Source organism: Trachurus trachurus (genome assembly GCF_905171665.1).
Source record: "Trachurus trachurus genome assembly, chromosome: 21".
Taxonomy (NCBI): domain Eukaryota; kingdom Metazoa; phylum Chordata; class Actinopteri; order Carangiformes; family Carangidae; genus Trachurus; species Trachurus trachurus.
The window spans coordinates 22,991,773-23,017,371 of record NC_139899.1 but is presented as its reverse complement, the minus strand read 5'-3'; the positions used below and the strand labels follow the sequence as shown (position 1 = coordinate 23,017,371).

The window sequence follows — 25,599 nt, the reverse complement described above, 5'->3', positions numbered from 1 at the left end:
ATTAAACCCAGACAGTTTGTAGTTTTTCTGCAAAGTTTGACGGCACAGAAAAAGTCTTTACATCGGTTGTTATCGGCCAACGCACGCGCCAATACCGATACGTCTGAGAAAGGCCGTACTGCTAATACTACTGATGTTACTGAACAGAAATATCAGACATTGAAATCCATCTTTTTGAATTTATTTGGTTTGGATTTCACTCAAAAGCAAAAAAGCAGTGATTCTTCACTATTCAGCAGCAGGAATCAGGACATGTTTGACACTTTTGGTTAATATATAATAAACTATTAATTAAACAACCACTTAAGCAATGACCAGCAGGTACATTAAATTTTACTGCAAATATATCACTGACCCAAATCTCTCAGAGAGCGAGAGGCTGCGTCTGTTTGTTTAACACAGAAAACTGGCAACGTCTCAATAAAAATTAGCTGGCACGCTACCAACGAGTGATAAGAGCCAGTAAAGAGGGAAATGGGCCGTCTGCAGTTAAATTTAGGATTCCTGTTGTGAAGCTGGTGGAAGTGAGATTTTAAGACCAATTTCTCAACATAAAAAAAACATGAAAATGCAATTATAAATCTATAGAAGCCAGAGACCTCGTGGATTTAAAACACAGTTTCACAGCGTTGGGTTTAAAACACTTTTTTCAAGACCTACTCAGTGACGCTGCAGGAGACCAAGAAGGGATACAGTCCAATAAGGAAGGACACAAAAAGAGGGACTAGTAGTTGTGAGAGACTGAATGAACTGGTGAAAGGAAAAAGGAAAGAAAGAGAGGAAAAAGGAGGGAAACGAACGGAGCGGAGTGAGCAGAGGTGTGCTCTGTATAGAAAATGGACGTATCCAGCTGTCCCTCCCATCCACGTCCACCCAGAAACCCTTCAATCAAACAACTGCGATCAGGCCTGACCACTGCAGCATCCCCAGGCCGCTTTCATTCTCTCCCTCCGCTCATTCATTCATTCATTCATTCATCCATTTTTCCTCTCCTCCGGTGCTTTAAGCCTACCAATTATCATCAGTTGCCCCCAGACGGCCTCTGTCCTTGTTCCTGTTTCAGCTGGCCTTTCAAACAGCGCTGCATTAATAAGCCAGTTGTTACAAATAAAAAGGGAGGTGAGCGGTGATTATTCAAAGCCCTCCTAAGAGAGAGAGAAAGAGAAAGAGGGAGAGAGAGAGGAAGCCCGTGTTTCACACCCAGGGAGAGTAAAAGCACCGCCTGCCATTTATGGGGCTGTACGAGGGCCCGGTATGGAGACTAGCAGGAATAATAATAAAGGAGGAGAGAGGCTCTAATGGTCCGGGATTATGAAAAAGGCTCAAGTCTAAATGGAAAAACACCTCAAACCGCTGACTGACAGGAAAAGGTAGATGCAATCAAGAGACCGCAGCCTTCATAAATCTGTTCAACTGGACATATACATTATTTAAATCGTCTACTAATAGCTCCACATCACGTTTATTGACAGTTTTAGGAATCTTTTTTTTTTTAATCATATTATACATTCACTTCCTTGCTGAGAATTCAAGATCAATATCTCATGCTGGTGAATGTACGGTAAATATGAAGCTGTAGCCAGTTTAGCTTAGCTCAGTGTTAGCACAGTCAAACAGTAACAAAACCATTAACTGTGATGCTCAGTGTCACCTTATATATTTAAAGATAAACAGGTGCTAGTGAGGTATTGATTATGTAGTCAAAGTGTCAACATGACCGGGAACAAATATTTTATTTACAGAAATGTTCTCAAACTTTGGTTTTAAACACTGGGAGGTTTGTCACTTCACAAGTTGGGCTAAAATACTCCAATATTTTATATTTCACCGAAATGATTATTAAAGGTAGTTTAAAAAGAACAGAACAAAACAAAACGTAAATTTAAAGTTTAAAAAAGTTTTTTTTTCTTCCTCCTGGATGAGCCGGTCTGTATCCAGTTGTACTTTTCACTCTATTCTCCTTATTTTACAATGTAGAAACTTCACATCCTGGTGACATCATCAGTGTCAGACAAGGGAGATTAATGAGCAGAGAGAGAGACAGTGAAAAGCTGAAAAGTGAAAGTGTGGAGCTGCCTTTAATATTTCTATGCATCGCTGACGGGCATACTTCCTGCCTCTGTCTCATTCATTTATGTATGTTCCAGGAAATATTTATGAACTTTGCCGGGATGCAGAAACCCAATGTGCACCTGTGCAGCCTGGATGGCCTGCATTGAACTGCTGGATATTTCTGGAGGTTTTTTGGGTCAGAGAGCATCACTTGACCTGGGGACGCTGTTCTCTGGAGGGACGCTGTCCTCTGGAGGACACATCCAGCCCCATAGTAACAAGTTTTCTTTTCCGGTAGTGTAGATTTTAAGACGACATGACCTAATTCAAGTCTTGTGTTATAAGAAGTTGGGCTTTGCAGACTATGAACGGAAGATGGATCAAAATGGGAATTAAATTAAGCCAGTGGGTTAAGAGAGTAGAGGTGCAACTAAGGCTGTCTTTACACTCCAAGATTGATCGGATCTGTAACATGAACGTGCAAACAGGAAAAAACGCATGATATCGGATATTGTCAGATCAGATTCAGGCCCCAATTATATGTGGAAGCAAATCATATACAAATTGGATATCCGGCAACGCTTTTGCAGTCTAAAGACAGATCGGATATTCCCTGGCAAAGCGAGTCGTACAGTACGTCATCAATAATGTGTTGATAGCGCATATTGATGACAGCGTGTGTTGCTTATCTGCAACTTGGCCAGCTGACAGGTGTAAATGCAGATATCAGATATGGGTCACTTCAATAGAACACGTAAACAGACGGACGAAAAAAATCGGATATAGGCAACAAATTTATAACAGTTTCATGAAACCAGTGTAAAAATGTGTCTATGTACCAATAATACAATGTCTTGTGAGCCAATAAGCTGCAATATGGTTAAATCATGTGAGCTTAAAGGGATAGTTCAACATTTTGGCAAAATGGCCCATTGCCATAATTCATAATCCAGGTAAATTCATGCAAAACAGCTGATGTGCGTTCTCGTCGGGGGCAATTTTTCAGCAAGCAGTCTCTGCATTTGCCTCTAAAACAACTCTGTCTCGTAACGCTCTGTTATCATCTCATAGCGTGGTGAATGTGCAGGCCACAACTTGTCCACCAGAGCGTTTTGGAGTTGTTGGATTGTGTATTTGATGAGTTTGATGAGAGAAACCAAGAAATCCCATTGGCCTCCATAGCATAACTCTGAGCAGCTCACGGCTCTGCTCCGCCGTTCTAAAAATAGCTTGCACCGACAATTAAAGGTAACGAACCTACTCCTAAAACTATAGGGATTATGGCAATGGGCCAATTTGCCAAAATGTTGAACTACCCCTTTAAGGCACATAATTAAGGGCGTGTGTGTGGTTGTGTGTGTGTGTCTCACCTGCACATCTGAAGCTCTGAGCAGTGAGTCCCTTCTCCACAGCCAGACAGGTGAGTATACTGAGGAAGCTGGTGGTGACCGACTGCCTCTTGGCTCTTTGCGCCTCCCGGTGCCTCTTCTCACGCGTGGGTTTCGCCCTCAGCAGCACCGCCTGGGGGCCTGGAGCTCCTTCTCCTGCCACACCACCTCCTCCTCCTCCTCCTCCTCCTCCTCCTTCTTCTTGTTCTTCCTCCTGTGCAGGCGGCCTCTGCGCTCCCGCCGCCTCCTGCAGGGCCTCCACCCACTCCTGCGCCTTCAGGTGATCGTCCGCCCGAAGTCGGAGCACCTCCTTGGAGAAAACCACCTGGAAGTAGGGATGTCACGATTATAGATTTTCTCGGTACGATTATTGTCAGAGAAATAATCACGGTATTACGATTATCACAATTATTATGCATTAACTAATTTCACAACACTATGAATATGTAAAATCAAATATAGTCAAAATATTTAAGTATCTATTAAAGCAGAAGTAAGCGATCCAGTCGTTTTGGCTAACTTATTGTCAGCCGATGGAGTTAGCAGCCCCTACCCTCGTCCCTACGTCACCACATTCACGCGCATCCCTTGGCTGCACACACAGAGAGGACCGCCCCTTTATGCCGTTCTCTCTCCTCATTGGATAAAGGTTGTAGGATACAAGGAAAGTTTTCTCCTCGGCTTACAGCAGAACAGAGTGACTGACAGACCCGTGTTTCAGACCAAACACTCTATATAAGTGATTGCTGTCGGAAGATATAACTATTTAAGACTTATATTAACACAAATATTCCGCTTACTTCTGCTTTAATATAGACCAATTATTAATCCCCAAAGGGAAGTGTTTGAAATATTCAAGTCATTAACTGTCATCTATACCAAATGTTTAATCTTATTTTTTATTACAAATGACACGCTAACATTTAAATTCTCTACCAATTCAGTGTTACGTTAGGTAAATGGACCAGTGTCTGTGCATTTGCCTTTACTTGCGTGCTGATCTGCCGATATGGTTTCAAGATTGTCTTTTTTGGAAAGTGACGGTATTTACGAACCTTTACGATTAATTAATTAATTGTGGCGTTTAATACCACGATTAATTGTGAAAACAAGTACTCGTGACATCCCTACCTGGAAGCGTTCCCGTCTGTCAGTCCACGGCTGTCCGTTGTCCGGTTCCTGATCCTGCTGCACGGCCACGCAGGAGGCCAGGGAGAGCTGGAGGACGGGCTTGGCCACGGAGCCGCGGCCCTCGGTGGGGAAGGCTTGGAGCATGGACCTGGTCAGGACGAAGGTGAAGGTCCGCCAGTTGTTCTGGTCCATGAGCTGGTGGAGCAGCCCGGCTCTGACGACGTCCGGGCAGCGCTGCGTGAACAGAGGGAGCGTGGTGGGTCGGCACAAGACGCCAGAACTAGTCTGAAGGAGGAGAGCGTGCGAGGCCTCCTCCGCCGTGGTCGGGGTGTCGCTCTCGCCGTCGGGCCGCGTGTCGAGCCCCGACGGAGAGGGCGAGGAGGAAGGCGACATGGGCGCGGGGAACTTGGCCTTGACCTGCTGCTTCTCCGCTCCGGCCTTACGCTGCTGGCGGTTCTCCTGCTGCCTCGCGGGTCGGGCCGCCTGCACCTTCTCCCACATGATGCGCCGCCACTCCATCGCCTCCCATTGGCTGGCGGCCTTCAGCTGCAGACGGGTGCTGTTGTTGAAGAACAAAGCCTGCAGCGTGCGTTGGTGGTCGGCGGCGGCGGCGGCGGACTGGGCGATCTGGCCGGGCTGGCTGCAGGGTGCTGGCGAGATGACGCTCTGGCAGTGAGACAGAGAGTAGGCGGTGCCCAGCTGGCGGTTGGCGCTGCTGTCCAGCGTGTACAGCCGGAGCTCGCACGGCGTCAGCTCGACGTGGCAGGGCGTCCAGCGGCCCCAGGGCCCCTCGCGCTGCTCCATCTCGCCCTGCTTAACCACACTGCTGCTGCTGCTGCTTTTATCAGCTGGACAGAGACACACAGAGAGGAGAGGAGAGGAGGGGGAGAAGTGATACAGATGAGTAATTAGGGGTGGGAATCTTTTACTATCTCACGATTCGATTCGATTCTGATTTTTGGGGCTACGATTCGATTCAAAATCGATTTTCGATTCAAAACGATTTGATTCATAATGATTTCTGCTTCAGTCTATCGATGTGCAAAGGATCCTCATGATTTACTCCAGTCTGCTTTGCAAGACAGAATGGCTAAAGTGTCTTTTTCACATTTATTGAGTTTTAAACATTTATCCATGCTTAGATGAAATTGTTGAAACTGTTGCGTAAAAGCAATAACAAGAAAATTTAAATTTCCTCTTTATTTAAAATAGTGCAGGTAAACATGCTGCCTTTTAAATTCTAAGGAAATGGAGGCCGACAGCCAGCAGATTTGTTTAACTTTTTTATCTTTTAAAATCGATTTTAGGACATTTTATATCGATTCTGAATCGTATTAAATGAGAATTGCAATTCTTATGTGAATCGATTTTTTGGCACACCTCTATGAGTAATGTTTGTGTGTTCAAGCTGAAAACAAGTGAAACAAGATGTAGTAAGAAAAAAAGGAAAATTTCAGAGTGCTCAGAAGGTTCAAAAGATCAAAACATGACGAAGGTGCTCTTTGGTGGCAACAGCCCACACGTAAAGGCTTCTGCCGAAACACATGGGCTGTAACCCACTCAAATGTTTTTATTCAATATAGCCATTGTATAAATAAAGGCTTTTTATATTATTGAAGAAGAGTGCCTTGGATTTTCCTTTTTTAAACAAGATGTAGTTTTCTATTTAAAAAAAGACACCTTCCAACCAGAGACAGTTGATCCGATCCCCTGTGGGCACAAACAATGGCTCACATCCATTCATATTACTCACAATCCCTCTCTTGTGCTGTGACATTTCTGACACGGCAGCGACCTACATCATTCTTCTCCTCTTGGTTTGCACTTTGCACACGCAGCTTCGTCAAACACGACGTCACACCACGCCTCTTTAGGAACCACAATCTACACGGGCCAGTTTCCTACAAATAGGTAGCTTATCAGAAACTTGCAGCTCAGACCTGAGCGTTTGTATTTTGGTAGGAGATAGCCGTCCGCACGAGCTCCTCTCAGAGGGTTAATGTCACCAAGTCAGGAAGAAACAGCATTGTTAAAGAGGCCACTAAGGCAAACTGTCCCACTCTCCTAATCTAAGAGCCGGAGGCACACACCCCTCCCTCTATTTTGGCTTTTCCTCCCCAGATCCACCACAGTCTGCTGCTCGGGGACGTTTGTTTTACCCTCACTCTTCTCCTGCGATAGTGGTGTGTTCGGAAAATTTAGAATTTTCCCTCACACGTATTTTAAAGTCTTTAAAAAAAAAACATACTGCCATGACAAAGGTTTTTTTGTTTAATATGGTTTATAAAGCCTAAAATAAAAGGGACTGGAGGTCCATCCATGCATACTTCCTCATTTAGAAATTCCCAATTTTGTCACTCCAATCAGACCCAGACACAAATGAGCGTCTTGTGCACCAAAATCATTTTCATTTCATTACATTCATCCGTTTATTTGAATGGGACTGTGTGTATTAATCGGTGTACACTACAGGATTGTCGTAAATACACCGGATTTAGCACAACTGCTAGTTTCCATCCATGGTTTCCCAGTGTTTTCCCAGACATGAAAGAAAACATAAAACCAATATCACAAACATACAAACATTATAATATCGCACACAAATACAATACAAACACAACTGCAATAACATAAAGCAGTGCTAATAAGGCAGAGCTACCCAAAAGTACTAGATTTTAAAGTGCTTACAAGGCAAATCAGCGACTGTGGTAGATGATTCAGGTCTATTTGCCTCATCCTGCAAGTTGAGCTGCTGTATTCCTACTCACAAGTGCATCCACAGAACCACAGCTACGCTTGTGCAAAGGAACATGTTTTTTAAAAAAAAAGATAAAACACTGAAAATAATTCAACATGGGACACTGACTTGAACTAACATCAGGTCGCTGTGGGTGTTACACATTTCTGAGCCTGGAGGCACAGTAAACAGAATCTACTGCAGGTAATGCACAAACTATTCATGAGGCCTCACACAACCCGGCGTCAAAAAAACCCCCAAACCATCCCATTAAACCCACACTTGAGATGTAGCAATGATTCAGCTCTGGCCGACTTCCAGATCCTTCTCGAAAAAACAAACTTCAACCACACGCCAGTGACCTGTGGGTGAATGTATGAGAACTCGAGTCACACTAATGTGTTTTTTGCGTTGCTCAGTGAAACCAAACACCGACAGAGATTTCATCATTGTTAAAAAGTTCCTGTTTTGTTTTGTTTTTAATCTCAAACCTCCACGAAGAAAAGCAGAAGAGAGACGAGCTACACCTGCTACTGTACAACGATCCAGAAAAAGCTTCAAGGTGCCGGATGAAACCAGTGACAGACGGAAGAATCTTTAGGACTTCAGATGAAACCGAGAGTCGATACTAAAACCTATTTTATGAGCTGCACATGCACTGATTTGGAGATTTGCATAATGTGTCTAAAATAAGACAGAGATAAATTTGGTGATACAGTGAAAGCTTTTTTTTTTTTTAGACCTGCTGTTTATATACAGTTGTTGTTCAGACAGTATTTCATCTAAAACTAATCTAAACCCCGGTGATACGTCACCCAGATGTCTATTAACTCCCACTTCTCAAACGACTGCAGCCCTGCATTTAACATTTTGACGCACTTATACCTGCAAAGCTTCAAAACAATGCTAAGTGGGTAGACAGGTTCACTAAAAAAGAAACAACAACAATCACTTACACCCTCCCCCAGTCAGTCGGATTTAATTGTAAACCCCCGACCAGAAGCGGCCTAATTGACATATATTGGGTTTTGTTCCCTTCACATGCTGAAAAAAGCTAAAAATCTAACTAAAGGGGTGGCGAGTCAAGCCAAGCGCCTCATCAATCTTATCGAAACAGCGGCAGACACGGCGTCGCTTTACGTCTCGGACTTTGCATGTTAACAAACCTTTTTTTTTCCCGCTAAAGGAACAAATGAATATGCTAATAAGTTTAGCAGGAATCAAGTCGTGGGCTGATTGGCAGTCTCCACGCTTGGGAGGGTCGAGATGAGAATTAGGCACAGTGGCGAAGAAAACTGCTCTGTTCAATTAGCCTTCATCTCCACCTGGTAGGTTTTGACATCACACTCGCAGTAATAGTCTAATATACGCATGCAAGCCTTCGCCCAGAATTAACACCGCTCCTCTCAGACTTAACTCTCCAGTCGCCACTGCTGCCCTCGACAAAAACCTCCATTTATGCTTTAAAACAAGCAAACTCGCCCCCAGATTGTGGGGGAGGCAATTATCATATGCAGAGAGCAGGAGAAGGAACCTCCAGATGCTCAGAAAAATACATTCAAGACTCTTTAAGACTGTTTTAATAACACGTACGGTGTGATTTGGTAAAGGTTTATATCGATTGAAAGAGTCAAAGGTGCCGTGCCGTCCTACCACTGTGTCATGACCGCTGACAACACTGACCTGCAGTTAAACTCTGAAAAGAAAGAAAAAGGTGAGACAACACTGGCCTTAAACTTTCAGGAAGGGCCCAGGACAATAAGTTTTAGTCCCACCCACCATAAATCAAAATGCAATTTCGCAAATTCGCTTGACACTTTCTCAACCCAGATGCAACTATGGGGACTTCAGGCCTTCTGTCCCGGTCGTGAACTTCCTAACCAATGAGTGAGCCGGCTTAACCTTTTCTCTGGACAATGTCTGATCGGAAAAGAAAAAAAAACTATTTAAAATGCTCTTTTTTTTTTTTTTTTTTAGACCTGGCCTTTTATTTGTCCTGTGTGACCTGGGTGGGATTTGTGTATGCATGTATTGTGTTTTTGGTGTTTAATCTTCCTGTGTAGTTTTTTTTATACTGTGGTAAGGCACTTTGTAACCTGTGTTTTAAAAAGTGTTATATGAATAAAGTTGTATTATTAGGCTACTATTATTATGTATAACTCTTATTTCATTTTAGGACAGTCACTGTTTGATTTCTGGAGCAAACCTGGTTGAAAGTGAGCATGAACTTTAATTATTACATGTAAGATATCCAATATTCATAATGATGTATGATTTCATAAAGTTTATGTTTCTTTTCAGCTTCAAACTAAAAAGAGGTATGTGAAACCATCTTTACATGTCGGTTGTCCAGTCTTCAGGTTTCAGTCTGTGCTCAGGGTTTGTCCCACATTTCAAAATCTACAACAGGAGCTGCTTTGGCAATGACCTAAGATGAGACTTTACTGTATGTATGCACATCTGTGTACATACACATACACATACAAACATGAAGAGTCTGTGTGCAATGTTTGGCAAACACTCATATTGTGAGTCAGGGAACAAGTCTGTTGGTTATTTGTAGATAACAAACAAAGACCAAAGACGCATCACTGGTCAAACTTCCTTAAAAAACACAGAGAAATATTTGTAGCACTTTGTATCTTGAACGCACCATTAGGCAGTTAATTACACCTATGGGTCACCAACACAAAATCCCATTTTCATTCCACACAAGACTCTGTGAGTAACTTCCTGTTGAACTACCAGTCCATAAACCCCTTTGAGGTACATTTGAACAAATAAAAATGTGCAATTTATGTGTGTTTAGTTCTGCAGCTTAGTGAGCTCCCTAGTTTTTACAAGTTTAACCAAGCTGTTTGATTAACAGGTGCATCATTTGACATCAAAAGCTGTCGTCGTTCATCCACCTCCACTGATCCCGTCACTAATGTCTCAGCTTAAATTCACAGTGACTTCTGTTTCTCCTCTACTTGAATTCAATCACACAGCCTTATGCTTCTCCTCAGACTCAGCCCTCCTCCCAGCACGTTGCCGTCCCTGCACACAACGACAATCTCAGTCCAGACTTTCCTTCTGTCCTTCTGTATCTTCAAGAATCTCCTGAAAAACCATCTTTTCCAGGAGGACTTCCTCTCCTAAAACCCCAACAGGCCTGACTTGCTTTGTACTCAAGGTGCAGCTCCTTAACACAGTCTCTCCTTGCACTTATTAAAAAGATGTAGCCTACTACTTAATATTTACACAACGGTTCCTACTGCACTGAAGCTTTGGATAGAAGCGTCTACCAAATGAGTAAATGTAAATTTAACAAAAGCTGTTGCATAAATATTGATTTTTTAAAATGAAAATAAAATTAACAAGGAATTCTTGCTACCAAAAATGGACCTTAATAATAATATATGAAACAGATTATTGCAGCCCTAGGAGTTCCTTAATAAAGACAGTTTGGTCTCATATACACATTCTGTATATAATAATAATGATCATCATCATCATCATCATCATCATCATCTCCATTTACCATCTAAACATCCCCAGCTGTCACTAATGGAAAGGCAAACAGGCCACTTTCTTCGGCGTGAATGAAGAGACATAGCGAGGGCCGAGCCAAATCACTCTGCCTTCTGCTTATTACCGTCCTTTTCCTACTTCTCTGCTTTCAATACACATGGAGCCAAACTAAATAACCTGATGCCTTTTCACACATATGCTAATACTAAATAATCCTGCCAGTGTTAGGAGCCGGGTAATTGGGTTGCCTCTTCTCTCGCCTCATTTGAGTCCATTTGCTGACAGGATTACAGGCTATTATCCCTCAGGATCCCTCAGGATCTCCTTAGGCCTTCAGATGGCCAAAACACACACAAACAAATGGTGTGTGTGTGTGTGTGTGTGTGTGTGTGTGTGTGTGTGTGTGTGTGTGTGTGTGTGTGTGTGTGTGTGTGTGTGTGTGTGTGTGTGTGTGTGCGTGCGTGCGTGCGTGCGTGCGTGCGTGTGTGTGTGTGTGTGTGTGTTGAGCTCTCTGCCTGAATACTGACTGTCATAGCACAGCTGTGTCATTTCAACTTATCATCATCTTCTGTCATTATTGCTTTCTCTGAGGATGCTTCAACATAAGTAGAGCATACGCCTCGATCTGCAGCAACAAATAGTCCTGGACTTCTGTCCTCCAAAAGCCTCTCAAAAGGCTGAGAAAGCCTCCCAGTGAATGGACAGGGGCGATCAGCGAGGAGGAGGTGCATGGCGTGCATGCGTGCGTGTTCCCGACAGGTAGGGGCCGGCCCACCTTTTTTTGGGAGAGGGATTGAGACAGGGAATACTTCAGGTTTAATGAGTTTGTCACCTGAGGACACAGCGTCAGGTATAATGAGTCAACAGCTCTCCACACTGTAAACCCAATTAGGAAAAATCAAACAAGATTAAAGTGTGGGTTCACCCGAATCAATAAAGCATACATTTTCCCCCCACTTAGCTTTAATGCATTTTGCAGAGAGTGGATTGTTATTTGTTCAGGTTTTGATGCGTCTGTCTGCCATGATGGTTGTGTTTGGGTGTTTGTTGGTTTATGGCGCCCATAGCACTGAAATATTAAAAAAACAAACTTCCCAGTGACATGTTCCCTCAGAAACAGTGTCCCATCTACGCTGCATCACCCAGAATAGAGTTCTTCACTCCAGGTCCAAATTAAATCCTGCGCTGTCTCGTCACATCAGTCTCATTTTAGCACCACAGGCCTCTGCTGGGTGTGTCGATGTGTTTCATACCTGAGTGGATCTGACTGCATCAGAGTCAACTCGTGTGGCTCCGATCACATGATGGTGTAACGTGAATTTCACTTTCTATCCCATAATTATGACTTTTTAATCTCAGTTTCAGTTTTGTTGTCTTTAGGCTTCGTTTTCTTTTACATCCGATCATTTTTGACCTGTTATCACGTAATTATACATTTTCTCTATTGATTATAATTTATGTGAATATTTTTCATCACGCTCCGTTTAATCTTATATGTTTATCTTTTTTACTTTCATTCTTTCTTTTTTTTTTTACTTACGGAGTTTCGGCTTGCACATTTATGATTTGAATCTTGTGCATAGAGACACTTTTGAAGTAGATGAGAGTAGATGTGATCCAGCAGTACTGTTAGAGTTGTGCTAGTGTGCACACAACGGCGCTCAGATGACAGGCTGCAGTGGTCAAGTGTGTCCCAACTGTTTTTAAATCTCCCCGCACGCTTGGCCACTTAATACATACTTATAATGCAAATGTACATTCCACCAGCAAAACGTCACCAAAGTGTGTGTGTAACCAAGCGCACTCAGCCAAGTGTGGAAAGATGGGAAAGGCCCTTAGGTTTGATATTTTTGGACTTGTAAAGACTCCACCCAATCAACCTGATCAATCCCATCTGGGACTTTTCTTACCTTTAACATCAATGACTTTCCAATACGGAGAGGGATACGGATAAAGTCTTCATTCATAATATACAGTATGTCATACGTCAAAAACAAAACTTAATTTCTGAATGTGCACTACATAACCTAACATAATCTAAAATTGCCAGGAAGCACTTCTTATTTACTTGCAATATTACTGCAGTGACTTAATACAAACAGATCTATTGTGATTTTGGGCTAAATGAGTATAACTTTACCCCTAACCCTAACCCTTTATAAAGCAAAAAAGTCTCAGTCTCAGAACCTGCACTTGGTTTCTAATGCATAAGGAGATTCAGAAATTGCTTGTAAAGTTATAAAAATACAACAGGATCTGCATTTTCACAAAATACACAAATATGAGAATATGAGGTGATATTCAACCTATAAATTACTTTTATAATTATTCACATTTCAGACACGTTCGACACCTGTCGGATGTGCAAAATAAAGTGGTCAGATTTCTGTACTTCCGCCTATGAAGCTAAAAATGTCCACACAGTCACTTTTTTGTCATTTCATCATTATATCTTCGACATTTTTGAAAAACCAAAAGATGAACCAAACCGGTCGACAGCTGAAAACCGACTCATAAATTCACAACAACGACCCGCAGGTGAACTCACCGTCCTGCTGGTGGTTGAGGATCATGTTCTTCAGCGTGTTGCAGTCGACGGTGGGCAGCCCGTTGTCCGTGTAGGCCGACGGCCGGTAGTGGACGTCCGACCTGGACCGGTTGTGTCCCTTCTTGAAGACCGCGTTGGACGAGGAGGCGTTGGCGGCGTTGTTGGCGGTGCACTCCTTGGTGTGAGCGGCCAGGTCGTTGGTGGAGCGCGCCCGGCTCCTCTTGCCGTGCCTCAGGCCCACCCCCATCCCCAGCCCCAACACGCTGAAGTTGTCGGCCCACGCCAGGCCCAGCGGCCCCACCTCCGGCTGCTCTCCGGCCAGCAGGTTCCACACGCCGCTGGAGCTCAGCTTCCCCAACGCGGCGCTGGAAACCTCCTGCAGCTGCTTCGGCTGCCGGGGCGGCTGGGCTTTCCCCCCCGTCGTCTGCACCTGGCTCGGACCCTGGCCCTGGATCCCGTCCATGCAGTGGATGAAGTCCTCGGTGGCCTCCAGCGCCGGGCTGATGTCGCCCACCATGTCCAGCTGCTCGAGACCCTCCATGACCCGACCCTGAGCTGTGAAACCTCACAAGAAGATGGTTTTCCAAAATGGGCACAGAAACCCGTTCAGCAGCATGCACATGTCCGACAAAGCAAACTTGGCTGCCAGCTGGACAAACACAAGTCTTTTGGGTTTCACTGACGAGCTCACAAAGCCAAGTCCCGCTCCTCGCCACAAGGCACAGGGCCCTCGTCCAGGGTTAAGTCTTCCTTTTCAACCGTGCGTCTCGACCTCAGGGGAAGAACGCCAGAGGTAAACAAGACTGGCAGCAGCTTGAGACCCTCCAGATCGAGCCAATTTGGACGGAGAAGGGATACTTAGCCAGATCCACACACACACACTTCAGGCTACAAAACGATGAAATCCCTCTGAGACTGTAGAGGAGGCGAAGCCAAAACTGACTGTCAGCTTTAGTAGTAGTAGTAGTAGTAGTGGTAGTGGTAGTATCGGTGCTGCTTTGGCCCATCAGGTGGCTGTGAGAGCATCGGGTGATGTCTGTCGTTTGTGGATTGGCTGTAACAAAGGGAAGAGAGAGGATGAGGAAACAGTAAAAGAGGAAGTTCACTGAAATAAACACAAAGAATGGAAACACAGCTGACCGAAAAAAAAACAACCCAAAAAAGCACACAATAATCCACCAGCTCATGCTCCAGGTGCCGGCTCACAGTGAAGAGAAGAGACGGATGCTGCTACGATCTTGAAGCCTCAAGTTTAAGCATCAACCTACAAACCCACCTGCAGCCTCTTCATCATCTTCATCATCACTATCACACTCACACTGGAGCTTCACGGACTCTTCCTCACGTCTCCTGATGAAATAATACTTGACTTCCTCCTCTGCTGCTTATCACTGGACTGGGCAGGCAGAGAGGAAACAGGCCTGGGTGGGGTTCGCATCCATCTGCCTGACCGCCTGTCTCTTCTCATTCCCTCCACTCCTCCGTCTCTCTCTCCATCTCTCCCTCTCTCTCTGTCTGTCTATACCTCTATCTTTCTCATTTGTGCGCTCTCTCTCCTCATCATTGATTTTCCCCTCTCCTAAAGAGCAGCCTCTTTTACTTTTCTCCACGTATCAATTATTTAAAGGCCATTACATCACTGCGCTAATTCAATGTCCCGTCAGCCGACCAACATATTGAATACTACTTACGATTTATTCATGATAATTTGTTAGAGATTAAAAAAAAAAAAAAGGTATTATCACAGATGTCACAGCAACATGCATTATTAAGCTCACAGACAGGAGTTAAGAGCACACAACCAGCTGCTGCATAGCTCCAACTCCAAGGTATCTGTGCCTTTAAAGAGCACCAACATCACAATCAGTTTCTATTTAAGTCGCTTTCATCTAAAATTATATTTCCCCTTGAATTCCATTGGATAAACACACAAAAACCAAACTCTCACTCACTACAGCAGAGATGACATCTTGTAACACTGACATATTAACGCTGACATCATCTGACTGCAGCCCTGACATAACATCATCCTTAAGGAAAGTTACTCATCATCGATCTTCCCACAAAACCCCCAACTCGACTCACTCGTGCTGTCAAACCATTACAGGCCACATCAGCTGGGAAAGCACAGAGTAGAGTAGCGTAATCAGTGAGTGATGAGGTAATAATGATAAAGCACAAATCACTTCTCTCTCTCTCTGTGGTGATTTTTTTTTTCGAAAACATGACTAAGATACAGCACGACAATCTGGACTCTTCGGTCATCACAAGGAAAACAGCCAAATAACTAGACTGGATAAATCAGATATTCTCTGATCAATGCTTATCCCTGGTTTCACTTTCACTATTTGAACATGCCTGAATGACTGTCCACTTCTCTGCAGCCTTAGAGGGATAGTTCAACATTTTGGCAAATTCACCTATTGCCATAATAATCCCTATAGTCATAGCAGTAAGTTCATTACCTTTAATCATTGGTGCATGTTGTTTTGAGATCCGCGGGGCAGAGACATGAGCTGTTCAGTGAACACGATGGAGGTGAATGGTACAGGTACAAAACTAATCAAATACACAATCCAACAACTCCCAAATGCTCATCATGTATAATTCTGCAACATTACGACACATGAAGCAAATATTCCCTACTTGTGCTTTTAAAATCACTTTGCCCAGCAGCCGTGTCTGGAAAGTAGTTCCGGCTACGCGTTTGCCTTGAAAACAACTCTGTCGCGTGATGTTACAAGATTATTTCATAGCGTGGCAAATGTGCAGGTCACAACTTGTCCACCAGAGTGTTTTGGAGATGTTGGATTGTGTATTTGACGAGTTTGATGAGGGACAGGTGACCTGTACCATTCACCTCCACTGTGTTCACTGAGCAGCTCACGTCTCTGCCCCGCGGATCTCAAAACAACATGCACCGATAATTAAAGGTAATGAACCTACTGCTATGACTATAGCCAGGGATGGGTCATAGGCGAATTTACCAAAAATGTTGAACCATCCCTTTAACAACCAGAGTCTCCACTGAGCAGCAGTGAGCCCCGGTGTCAGTCAGCTGTGTTGTGTTAAAGCCCAGACAGAAATAGCCAAGCCTCAGTACAGAGTGTGTGTGTGTGTGTGTGTGTGTGTGTGTGTGTGTGTGTGTGTGTGTGTGTGTGTGTGTGTGTGTGTGTGTGTGTGTGTGTGTGTGTGTGTGTGTGTGTGTGTGTGTGTGTGTGTGTAAACACGGAGTCAGCAGCACCTGAGCAGTAAACAGTGACAGAGGTGAAACCACGGTCAGCTCCGCTCCTCCTGAGCCTCATATACACCTGATATGTGTGTATATATGTGTGTGTATATGTGTGTGTTGCCTGCACTCCTCTCACACACACACACACACACACACACACACACACACACACACACACACACACACACACACACACACACACACACACACACACACACACACACACACACACACACACACTCACACCCACTTTATGTCAACAAAAAAAACACACACACATACATCGTGTATTTGTCTCTAAAATCGGTGACCACTGGCCGAGTAAAGGCCTGTTTGTTATTGTCGTTGTAGTTGTTTTTATCGCCAGTTAGTGAGTCGGGCTACTTAGCTCGATGCTAACGTTAGCTTCTCTCCATCCTCGAACAACAATGTCGTCGCTTTAACCCGGGATAATAATAAAACTACAACTGTTCGCTCGCTCGACTTTAAAAATCTATGACCCCGAGGATCTGGACTGGATTGTGAAACTTGGTGCCCTGCTGCTCAAGCTGTAAATGATAAATCCAGACTCACCTTACTGTGTTTACCATTATGTCATTTGACAGTCTGTCCGGGGCCGCGGTGAAGTCCTCCGGGTGGAACTGGGGCTTCATGAGAAAGGTTCCGGGCAGCGCTCAAACATGGCACATACAGATAAAGTTGTTTATTTAGGCTATATGAACACCAGGGATTAATTCATAAAAATATATGGAAAGTAGTAGAATTGAAAGCATTTATCATGCCGAATGTCTCACTTTAGAGATCATATATATTGTAATATAGGTTTGATATATCAAATCCTTTAATCTTTTAGTCACTTAAAACATTGCTGTGTAGTTCTTAACCTTCTATAAGACATCATGAAATCTTTTACATTGAATTTTTGACCTAATAATTTGAATCAGCAACAAATTAAACTCATCAAATACAAATTTTGAGGTAGAAATTATATTCTCTATGAAAAAAACTCATGTACAGCAAAAGTACTTCAAATCTATAATTACATACAGTACTTAAGTATTTGTTCTTGAATAAAATACAAGTACTTCAGTATGTGTGGTTCCATTTTCTCTTTATTTCTGCTACACTATAATATATTTTCTCCAATGACAATTGAAGATCATTACAATAAATGCAATACATGCATTTAAAGGTATTTGACTTGACCAACAGCCAATATAATGACATGAATATGCAAATCAAAAAAACATCCTTCCCTCAAAATAATATAAGAATAAGAATACTTAATTAAAAACAACAGAAGAAAACAAGTCATCATTAATCAGATGTAATTTTCATCATTCTTATTCTGCATTAAGCCAGTTTCGCATTAGGTTTTATACACCAGGGCATTTCCATTATTTTCCAGTATGATTAAATGCGGTAAGGACATGATCAGTACTATTTCAGTCTCACAAAGAAAGGTTGCGTTCACATCTGCTCTAACACTTTCAACAGACGAGTTTTACCAAGATGGAAAGAAGAAGAAGAAGAAGAGGAGTGGAGGACAAAGCAGAGGTGGAAAATAGTTTCTCCCTAATGGGCTGCTTGAAGCTGCCCCAGCACCCAGGGGGTCAGTCCCAAAGAGGGAAGCATCATTCAAGAGGGACACAGCGACTCTCCTCCAACCTGTGTTTTCAACATCGGCTGATGAATGATAGTACATGGGGTCAGTAAAGGACTTTAAAGGGCTATTAATAACACACATCTGCAAATCAATATTTCCCACCCTCATTATCGCAGATGCAGACTGTTGTTGGTGTAGATTTATATGAAATCTGTGTATTACAACTATTCTGGCTGACCGTGAGTTCACTTTAAGAAAATGAATATCTACATACACAACATCTTTATAATACCCTGTTGTCAAACAGTGCAAAAGACAGATGCTCTCTCTCTGAATGAATGATTTGCCATATGCGTCAGACAAGGTAAATTTGATTGTGTGCAAATATCAGCCCAAATTACTTATTATCAGTAGCTCTAATCTAAGAAATATCATTACTGGCTTTCAAAGGCTCATTTGCGAAAAACCCCAGATGGACCCACTCCGCCTCCCTCTCTCCTCATCTTTTCTCTGAGTGCTCTTTGTCTAATTTAAAAAAAAAAAAAAAAAAAAAGTTGCCCACAGTGGAGGTGAGGAGGGTCAGGTCTCCTCAATGAGGCTCTTCTATGCTACTTGTTGCACAATAATACTTATACACATCTCAGGTATGAACCAGTTCTGATTATCTCCGGATGTTTCTCTTTTTTCAGGATTTGTTCAATTTGGAAACATGTTTGCAAGACACAGACAATTCTTTTCTTTGCATATGAATCCTTTTTTTCCACTTTGAAACATTTAATAAAGAAAATTGTGTTACATTTTTGGCCCTTTTTACTTCCCATTTCCATTTAGCTTTTGTAATTTGTTTGGTCATATATTTTTACATATAAAAGGCATGAATGGAGGTTCAGATTTTGGTGGTTAAGACTAAGCCACTGTGTTTGCAGCAGTAGCAGTGGCTACATCTGAGCTTTAGAAATCCTTTTAGGCTAAGTGCCTTTGCCTAAGCTTGAGGAATAAGACCATCTCTGTCCATGAGGCTCCATCATTTTCTATATAAAAGCAATCTCGCAGCTCCCTTCCCTTGACTCGTGCACTCAGGTATCTCTCTGTCCTGTCAGTCTTGCCTATTTCCTGCTTTATTTTGATCATACCATCTTCTAGTGATGACTAAATTATGATTAGATTTAAGGATGTGCAGTGCTTTCATCTGTCTAGTGTGTTGTTTAATACTGCTCCCCCTAACCCCTCTCGAACCGCCACCCCGACCCCCCGAACACACACACACACACACACACACACACACACACACACACACACACACACACACACACACACACACACACACACACACACACACACACACACACACACACACACACACACACACACACACACACACACACACACACACACACACACACACGACACAATAGCAGTCTACCTCCACACACTCACCCGCTATTGAAGAACAGAGTGGCTGCTTGGTCCCCATGGAAACGTTGCACGTGTATATGTGTGTTCAGTAAATGTTTCTCCCTCGCTGAGAATAACTTGGACATGCACACTCACAAAAACACAGGCTAATTCTCTAACATGCAAATAATCTGCTCAACCCTATAATGCAAACCTGTGCACAGCTGAGAGGTTTGATAGAGGGATCATTAAAAGACAAGTAAGTGCTACAAGTGTTTGTTTGTGTTGCTGTTACAGTATTACCAAAAAAAAGCATTACTCCATGAACTCAATGCTCAGTATGCACCTATTGAATACATCAAAATTTACCAACCTTTACTGTATGTTCTTATCTACCAACAATAATCTCAGGCTATCACATAAATCACTGCCCTCTCCTATTCAAAACAGACTTTCACAGGCACAATCTTCATCATCTGACAACAAATGAATCACATATCGGAAAAAAAAATGTAAACAGACAAAGTCAAGAGACAGAAGTAATCAGTACAAGTTTAACACTTCTTCTCTCACAATGTTAAAAGGTACTTTAAACTTAATTTCCTCCTGTATTTGCATTAGAAATTAGTTGCCTAAAATTGCTTGCGCATGTAATTGGCTACTTTCTCGAAATGCAGTGTACAGCATGTTGTCAAAGAGGTGAATATGTTTTTATTGTGTTTTGTCCATTTGTTTTTGTTTTTCTAAAACAAGTAATACCAATATTCCAACTATGTATGAAAAAACAATGTGAAGGAGTCGCAGGTGAATTAACCTACAGAGATTTATCATGCAAATCTGCAGCTTCACTCAGTTTAACAGAACTTAGAATTTTCTATCCTGTAAATTTGCTGTTTTGATGCATGTGTGGATGTAGCAGGAGGCTGTTCCCACCAGATATGTGACCTTAAATTAATGATAATGTTGAGCTATAACTGTCGATTAAATAAATAAACAAACTTCACAACTAGTTTCCACAAGTTTTAAAAGTTGCAGTAGCCTACACTGAGTGTCTTGGCCACAGTACAAGCATAACAAAGTAAGCTACCAGCACTTTCACACGTATGAAAGACACATTCAAACGATAGGCTACAGGTGACAGACTAAACAGGTAAAGACATAAAGGGCAAAATACAGGTGCGTTTACAACAGGAATGCCCTAATGGACAAACCACTGTCATAAAACACAGACAACAATGGAGTTCTGTGCTATAAAGCCTGATTATCTGCAGTACAGTGTCTGTCTTAACTGCTAGTCTTGCTTCATGAGACCCTCCTCTACACAGTGAAGTGACTATAAGAAGATACATTTAGTTTTCTTACTTTTAATGTTTCAGTGGGGAGGTGTGCTAATTAAAAAAAGGTCTGAAAATACAGGTAAAAGGTATAAAACAGTTTGACATACAATTTCAGTTTGGACCAGATCAGTGTGGACGCGTGTGTGTGTGTGTGTGTGCGTGTGTGTGCGTGTGTGTGTGGTGCCTATTGAATAGCACAATACCAATCTGTGTGTGTTCAGCCCAGGCACCACACGTCTCATTCACACCTAATGATCGCAGCCTCTCACTGGCAGTCATCTCTCCTCCCAGACCAAATCCAATTACTGGGGACAATAGAAAGCAGCTCCAGCCTCAGGACTCCATCAGCTCCTGTGTGCTCCTGCTCCCTGCTCTGAGACTCCTGCTGGACCCCTAATCATGTCGAGGGTCCAAAAGGGCCGCAGAGTACACCTGTACACACACACACACACACACACACACACTCACATAAAAGCCCAAAGAGAAACACATATAGAAACATATATCAAGTACAAACGCATCCAAATAAAACTCAAAAACATATGCAACAGATACAGACACACATATAGGCTACTGTATGAATGAGAACATACAATTTACAACACAGATGCAGCAACAAGAAAACCCAAAACATGATAATGTGATAAAAGCAAATAATGAACAATGATCATTAGAATAATGAAATTATATCACTATATTACTGTAATACAGTTCAGCCACAAATATAAAGAAAAAAACACACAAATATACACAAAGACATTAAAATGACATTGCTGTTGTTGACTTTAAGTGCAAGACAAACAATTAAAAAAAAAACAAAAAAACAACAACAATATTTATCAGTAAATATTGTCCACAATATATTATTCTGTGCAAATACACACAACAGTATTTTTATGGCACATGTTTCACTTCTCAATGGCTCCATCTAGTGGCTTTAATATGAAATTGCAACATTTGATCCGCGATGCTTTGACGGTTAAAGGAAGGTTTTGATAATTCAATTAAATAAATACAAATAAACCTTTTTTTCTTTTATAGGACGAATTAAAAAAATCTATTAAAGGTTGAATATGTAGAATATTTATTAAAAGCTATATTTTTTCAAAAATAATACATCCATGGGGCCTTTAGAGGGGTACAGAATGAAAGTATTGCTTTTCCACAAAAAAAATTTTTTTAGTCTGAATTATTATTTTTAATTTTTTTGACGGGCTCGACAATGACTTTCTGTCAACGTTCTGTTTACATTTGTACCTGCCTGTAGCCGACATGTGGCTCAGTTCTCAGCTGTTTTCCTGCCTCCTCCCGGTCCTATGCGTTTGTTTCCAACCAAGCCTTTTTAATAATCAATAGGTGGATCAATGGATTATCATATACTTGTTAGGATGGGTGTATTTGTGTATTCTTATCTGTCATAAACACGTTTATCGTCGCGGACTTTCGGTGCCACGGAGCTCCTTTTTTTTTTTTTTCCAACTTGAGGAGAGCAGTGACAGCGGAGGCTCTGAGCAGCAGCGGTGTGGAAGACAGAGAGCCTCCACTCTCCCTGTAACAAGCTACAAGTCATTTATTATGCTGTTAATGACGGTAAAAATGAAACATAAGCTAAATATCCTGCTTAGCTCTCCTCCTCTGCTGTCCTCTGTTCAGAGCGGAGTCCCTAGCAACGGCCCGTTTTACCTAGCAACGGTCTGGCAATCGACTGCTGGAATTCTTTTTCTGTTGTTGTTCTTGTATTTCTACATAGTCAACCTTTAACTAACGTATTTTTAGAATATATACAATAAAGTTTAAACCGGAAGTGCTTCGGTCTTATTTTGAAAGGTATAAACCGGATGCGCTTCGCTGACGTAGCAGCAGCAGCAGCAGCAGCACGGGGACAACATGGCGAGCGGCAGCGCAGCGATGGACGGAGGTGACACTATGCGATATGCTGAATACGCTCCCAAACAAACGGCCCGGAGCGACGCGGAGATCGACAGGCGGCTGGTGAGTGTCCGCTGCCTCCATGCAGACGGTTGTGGAGCTGCAGGTCCAAACGAAATAAAGGTGTTTCTTCTGTCACCTGCTGAAGTGTCTGTAACCGCAATGACCGCTGCAGCCTGACAGACAGTGCTGTTGCATCAGGGACATCAAGTTAAATTGTTTGGTGTTGATTTTTTCACCTTTTCTATAGGCTATATATAAATAATATATATTAAAAGCATTTAGTTTATTTGTTAGCCATTACTGTTTAAACCACATGACTTAGTTTAAAGTCAAACAGGAGGTACCTTTTACAGTCTATGAGGTAGCTATACCTCCTGTTTGACATATGTCCCTAGTTCCTGGTCTAATTTTAATTTAACAAGACACAGTCTGGTTTCATTTCATCATCAAGCCCTTTAGAGCTGAAACGGTAATCAATAAGCCAATTGTCATCAATCTAATTGGCAGCTATAACTATTTCACCCATCTTACCAAGCAAAATACATCAGTATGACACTTAATTTAATCATTATTGATGTAAAAACTGTTTTGGCATTCTGTGTACAATCAATTGTTGATATATTCTGTAATAGGGCAGGCCACTGTCCAACTTAATAAAGGCATTACATACTACATGTGTCAATTCACTTACATTCCTCCATGGAGTCAAATCAATCAACCCATTTAGAAATTTTAGTCAACTTAATTTGATCTATTACATTACAAAACCCTTAAGTATCTGATGATATTGCAGCAATGGAAGACATGCTTTTTGACTTATGAGCATATTATGCACTAAAGTTTAATAAACTTTACTGGAGAGGTTATTCTCATTTCTACCATATCAAAAAAACACACGACATACAGGACACACTGATGCTGTGTGACTGTATTTGACCTGTGTGACCCCGTGTGTTTGTTTTGTTTTGGTCACAGGGAGGGACTCTGATCGCAGTCGGTCTTGGTGTGGCTGCTGCAGGTTTTGCAGGTAAGAATATATTTGTGTTAGAGAAATTGTTCCCACTTTTCTTTTTGCTGCTTCCTTTTAAAATATGAGTGTGTGTTTGATGTGTCGACAGGTCGTTATGCCTTCCAGCTGTGGAAGCCTCTAGGACAAGTTTTCTCTGAAACTGTCAGGAAGATGCCCACAGCATCAGTGAGTTATTAATTAACCTCTGACTTTTATTACCTTATCTCATTTTGATTTGCTATATGGATTAGTTGCAAGTGTGTCTATATTTAATTGCATTTTTATTGTTGTAGATGGTTGAAAGAAACACTTAGATACCTTAGAGTTGAGCCTGGCATTTTCTCACATTTTAAGAGTTTATGGTATAAAATTACAAATTAAACTGAACATAATCCATCCCAAAATTTTTTGTTACATTCAGACTATTAATAAACAGTGTTTTTATTGCTCCTCTCAGGCTTTCTCATCGTATTACAAAGGAGGTTTTGAGCAGAAGATGTCCAAACGAGAGGCCAGCCTTGTTCTTGGCATCAGGTAATGAAATGAAATGAGATAAAGAAACATTAAAAAAAAAGATTTTACCTCTACATGTGTGTTATTATTGATTACATGAATATTTCATGTATTTTATCTCCAGTCCAACCAGCACTAAGGCCAAGGTGCGTGAGGCCCATCGAAGGATCATGGTCCTGAACCATCCAGATAAAGGTAAAACAACAGTGCTGCTGCTGCTGCTAAACCAAGGCCATGTTTCAATTGGCCTCCATTTATTTCTACGTACGACCCTCAAAATGCTAAAGACAAAACTCAGCTGTCAGATACAGATGTGAGCACATACAAAATGTGAGAGCATTTCAATGGAAGTGCAGTGTGTTAATATAAAATCAGACTAACAGTTGTGTTTGTGTGTGTGTGTACAGGTGGGTCACCGTATCTCGCTGCTAAGATCAACGAGGCCAAAGACCTTTTGGACAAGGACATCCGGCGATGACCTGCACCGTTTACAAACACTTTAAAGATTCCCCATCACTTCTGTTCATCATCGGTACCAACATCAGCTGTGCCACATCTGGACCTGGACCTCCGCTCTGGCTCCTGGAAGACAACAGAACAACACAATATATACTATATATATACACATCATAAACTGTATGTGTCAGTCTGCAGAACATTTAAATATGCAAGTCAGTGGTAGGAAATGCTGTACAGTTATTTTCAAGCGGTAACTGTTGTACACCTGCTTAAAAAGATCATTTCAAGAGCATTTTGTTACAAGTGCACATACTGTATGTCAGCATGTAAATTATGTATTCTATTTAATTAGAATAACAAATTCTAATATTTCCATGTTTAACAGTGAATAAGTTTAACAGTAAATTGTTTTGTTTTGTTAAATAAACTTTGAAAATAGTTGTACGTATGTTTTAAACCTCTGTGTTTGTAAGCAGTGCAATCACAGCAACTGATCCATGAGTCTTGAGGATTTATTCTGCAATAGAAAAAACGATTAATTTGGTTTTAGGGTGCTTTATAAATACCTCCCAGTCTTTGTTCCTGTGTCTATCAATACATAGTTTCTTAGTTTAAACAAAAAAATTGTGATGAATTTAAAACTGTAAAAAAATAAGTCACGTCAGACAGCAGCTTCAAAAAGCTTCTTTATTTAGGGGATGAGGTCATACTGATGTCACTGTATGTTATTGGACTGAATGGGCAGAG

The 25,599-nt window shown here is 42.0% G+C and overlaps 2 protein-coding genes across 3 annotated transcripts in view; one reads left to right on the top strand and one right to left on the bottom strand.

The window, feature by feature from the left end:
• Nucleotides 1-17,149, bottom strand: part of plekhm3 (pleckstrin homology domain containing, family M, member 3) — a 46,082-nt gene extending 28,933 nt beyond the window's left edge. Inside the window, exons 1-4 of one of the 2 annotated variants that reach the window (XM_083997105.1) lie at nt 16,884-17,149; nt 13,370-14,423; nt 4,572-5,419; nt 3,423-3,765 (exon numbers count right to left, since the gene is read on the bottom strand). In XM_083997105.1, coding sequence (XP_083853231.1) covers nt 3,423-3,765; nt 4,572-5,419; nt 13,370-13,910 — 1,732 coding nt within the window. In that variant the 5' untranslated portion in view covers nt 13,911-14,423; nt 16,884-17,149. Of the gene's footprint in view, nt 1-3,422; nt 3,766-4,571; nt 5,420-13,369; nt 14,424-14,536; nt 15,158-16,883 lie in introns of those variants that run through there. The other variant, XM_083997104.1, reaches the window with a different exon arrangement.
• A 5,671-nt stretch (nt 17,150-22,820) lies between these two features.
• Nucleotides 22,821-25,249, top strand: dnajc15 (DnaJ (Hsp40) homolog, subfamily C, member 15). Its single transcript, XM_083996651.1, has 6 exons — nt 22,821-22,931; nt 23,847-23,898; nt 23,990-24,066; nt 24,338-24,414; nt 24,518-24,588; nt 24,801-25,249. Exons 1-6 carry the CDS (start codon nt 22,827-22,829, stop codon nt 24,869-24,871), a joined length of 453 nt encoding a protein of 150 aa, XP_083852777.1. The 5' UTR covers nt 22,821-22,826; the 3' UTR covers nt 24,872-25,249.
• The last annotated feature ends 350 nt before the right edge of the window (nt 25,250-25,599 follow it).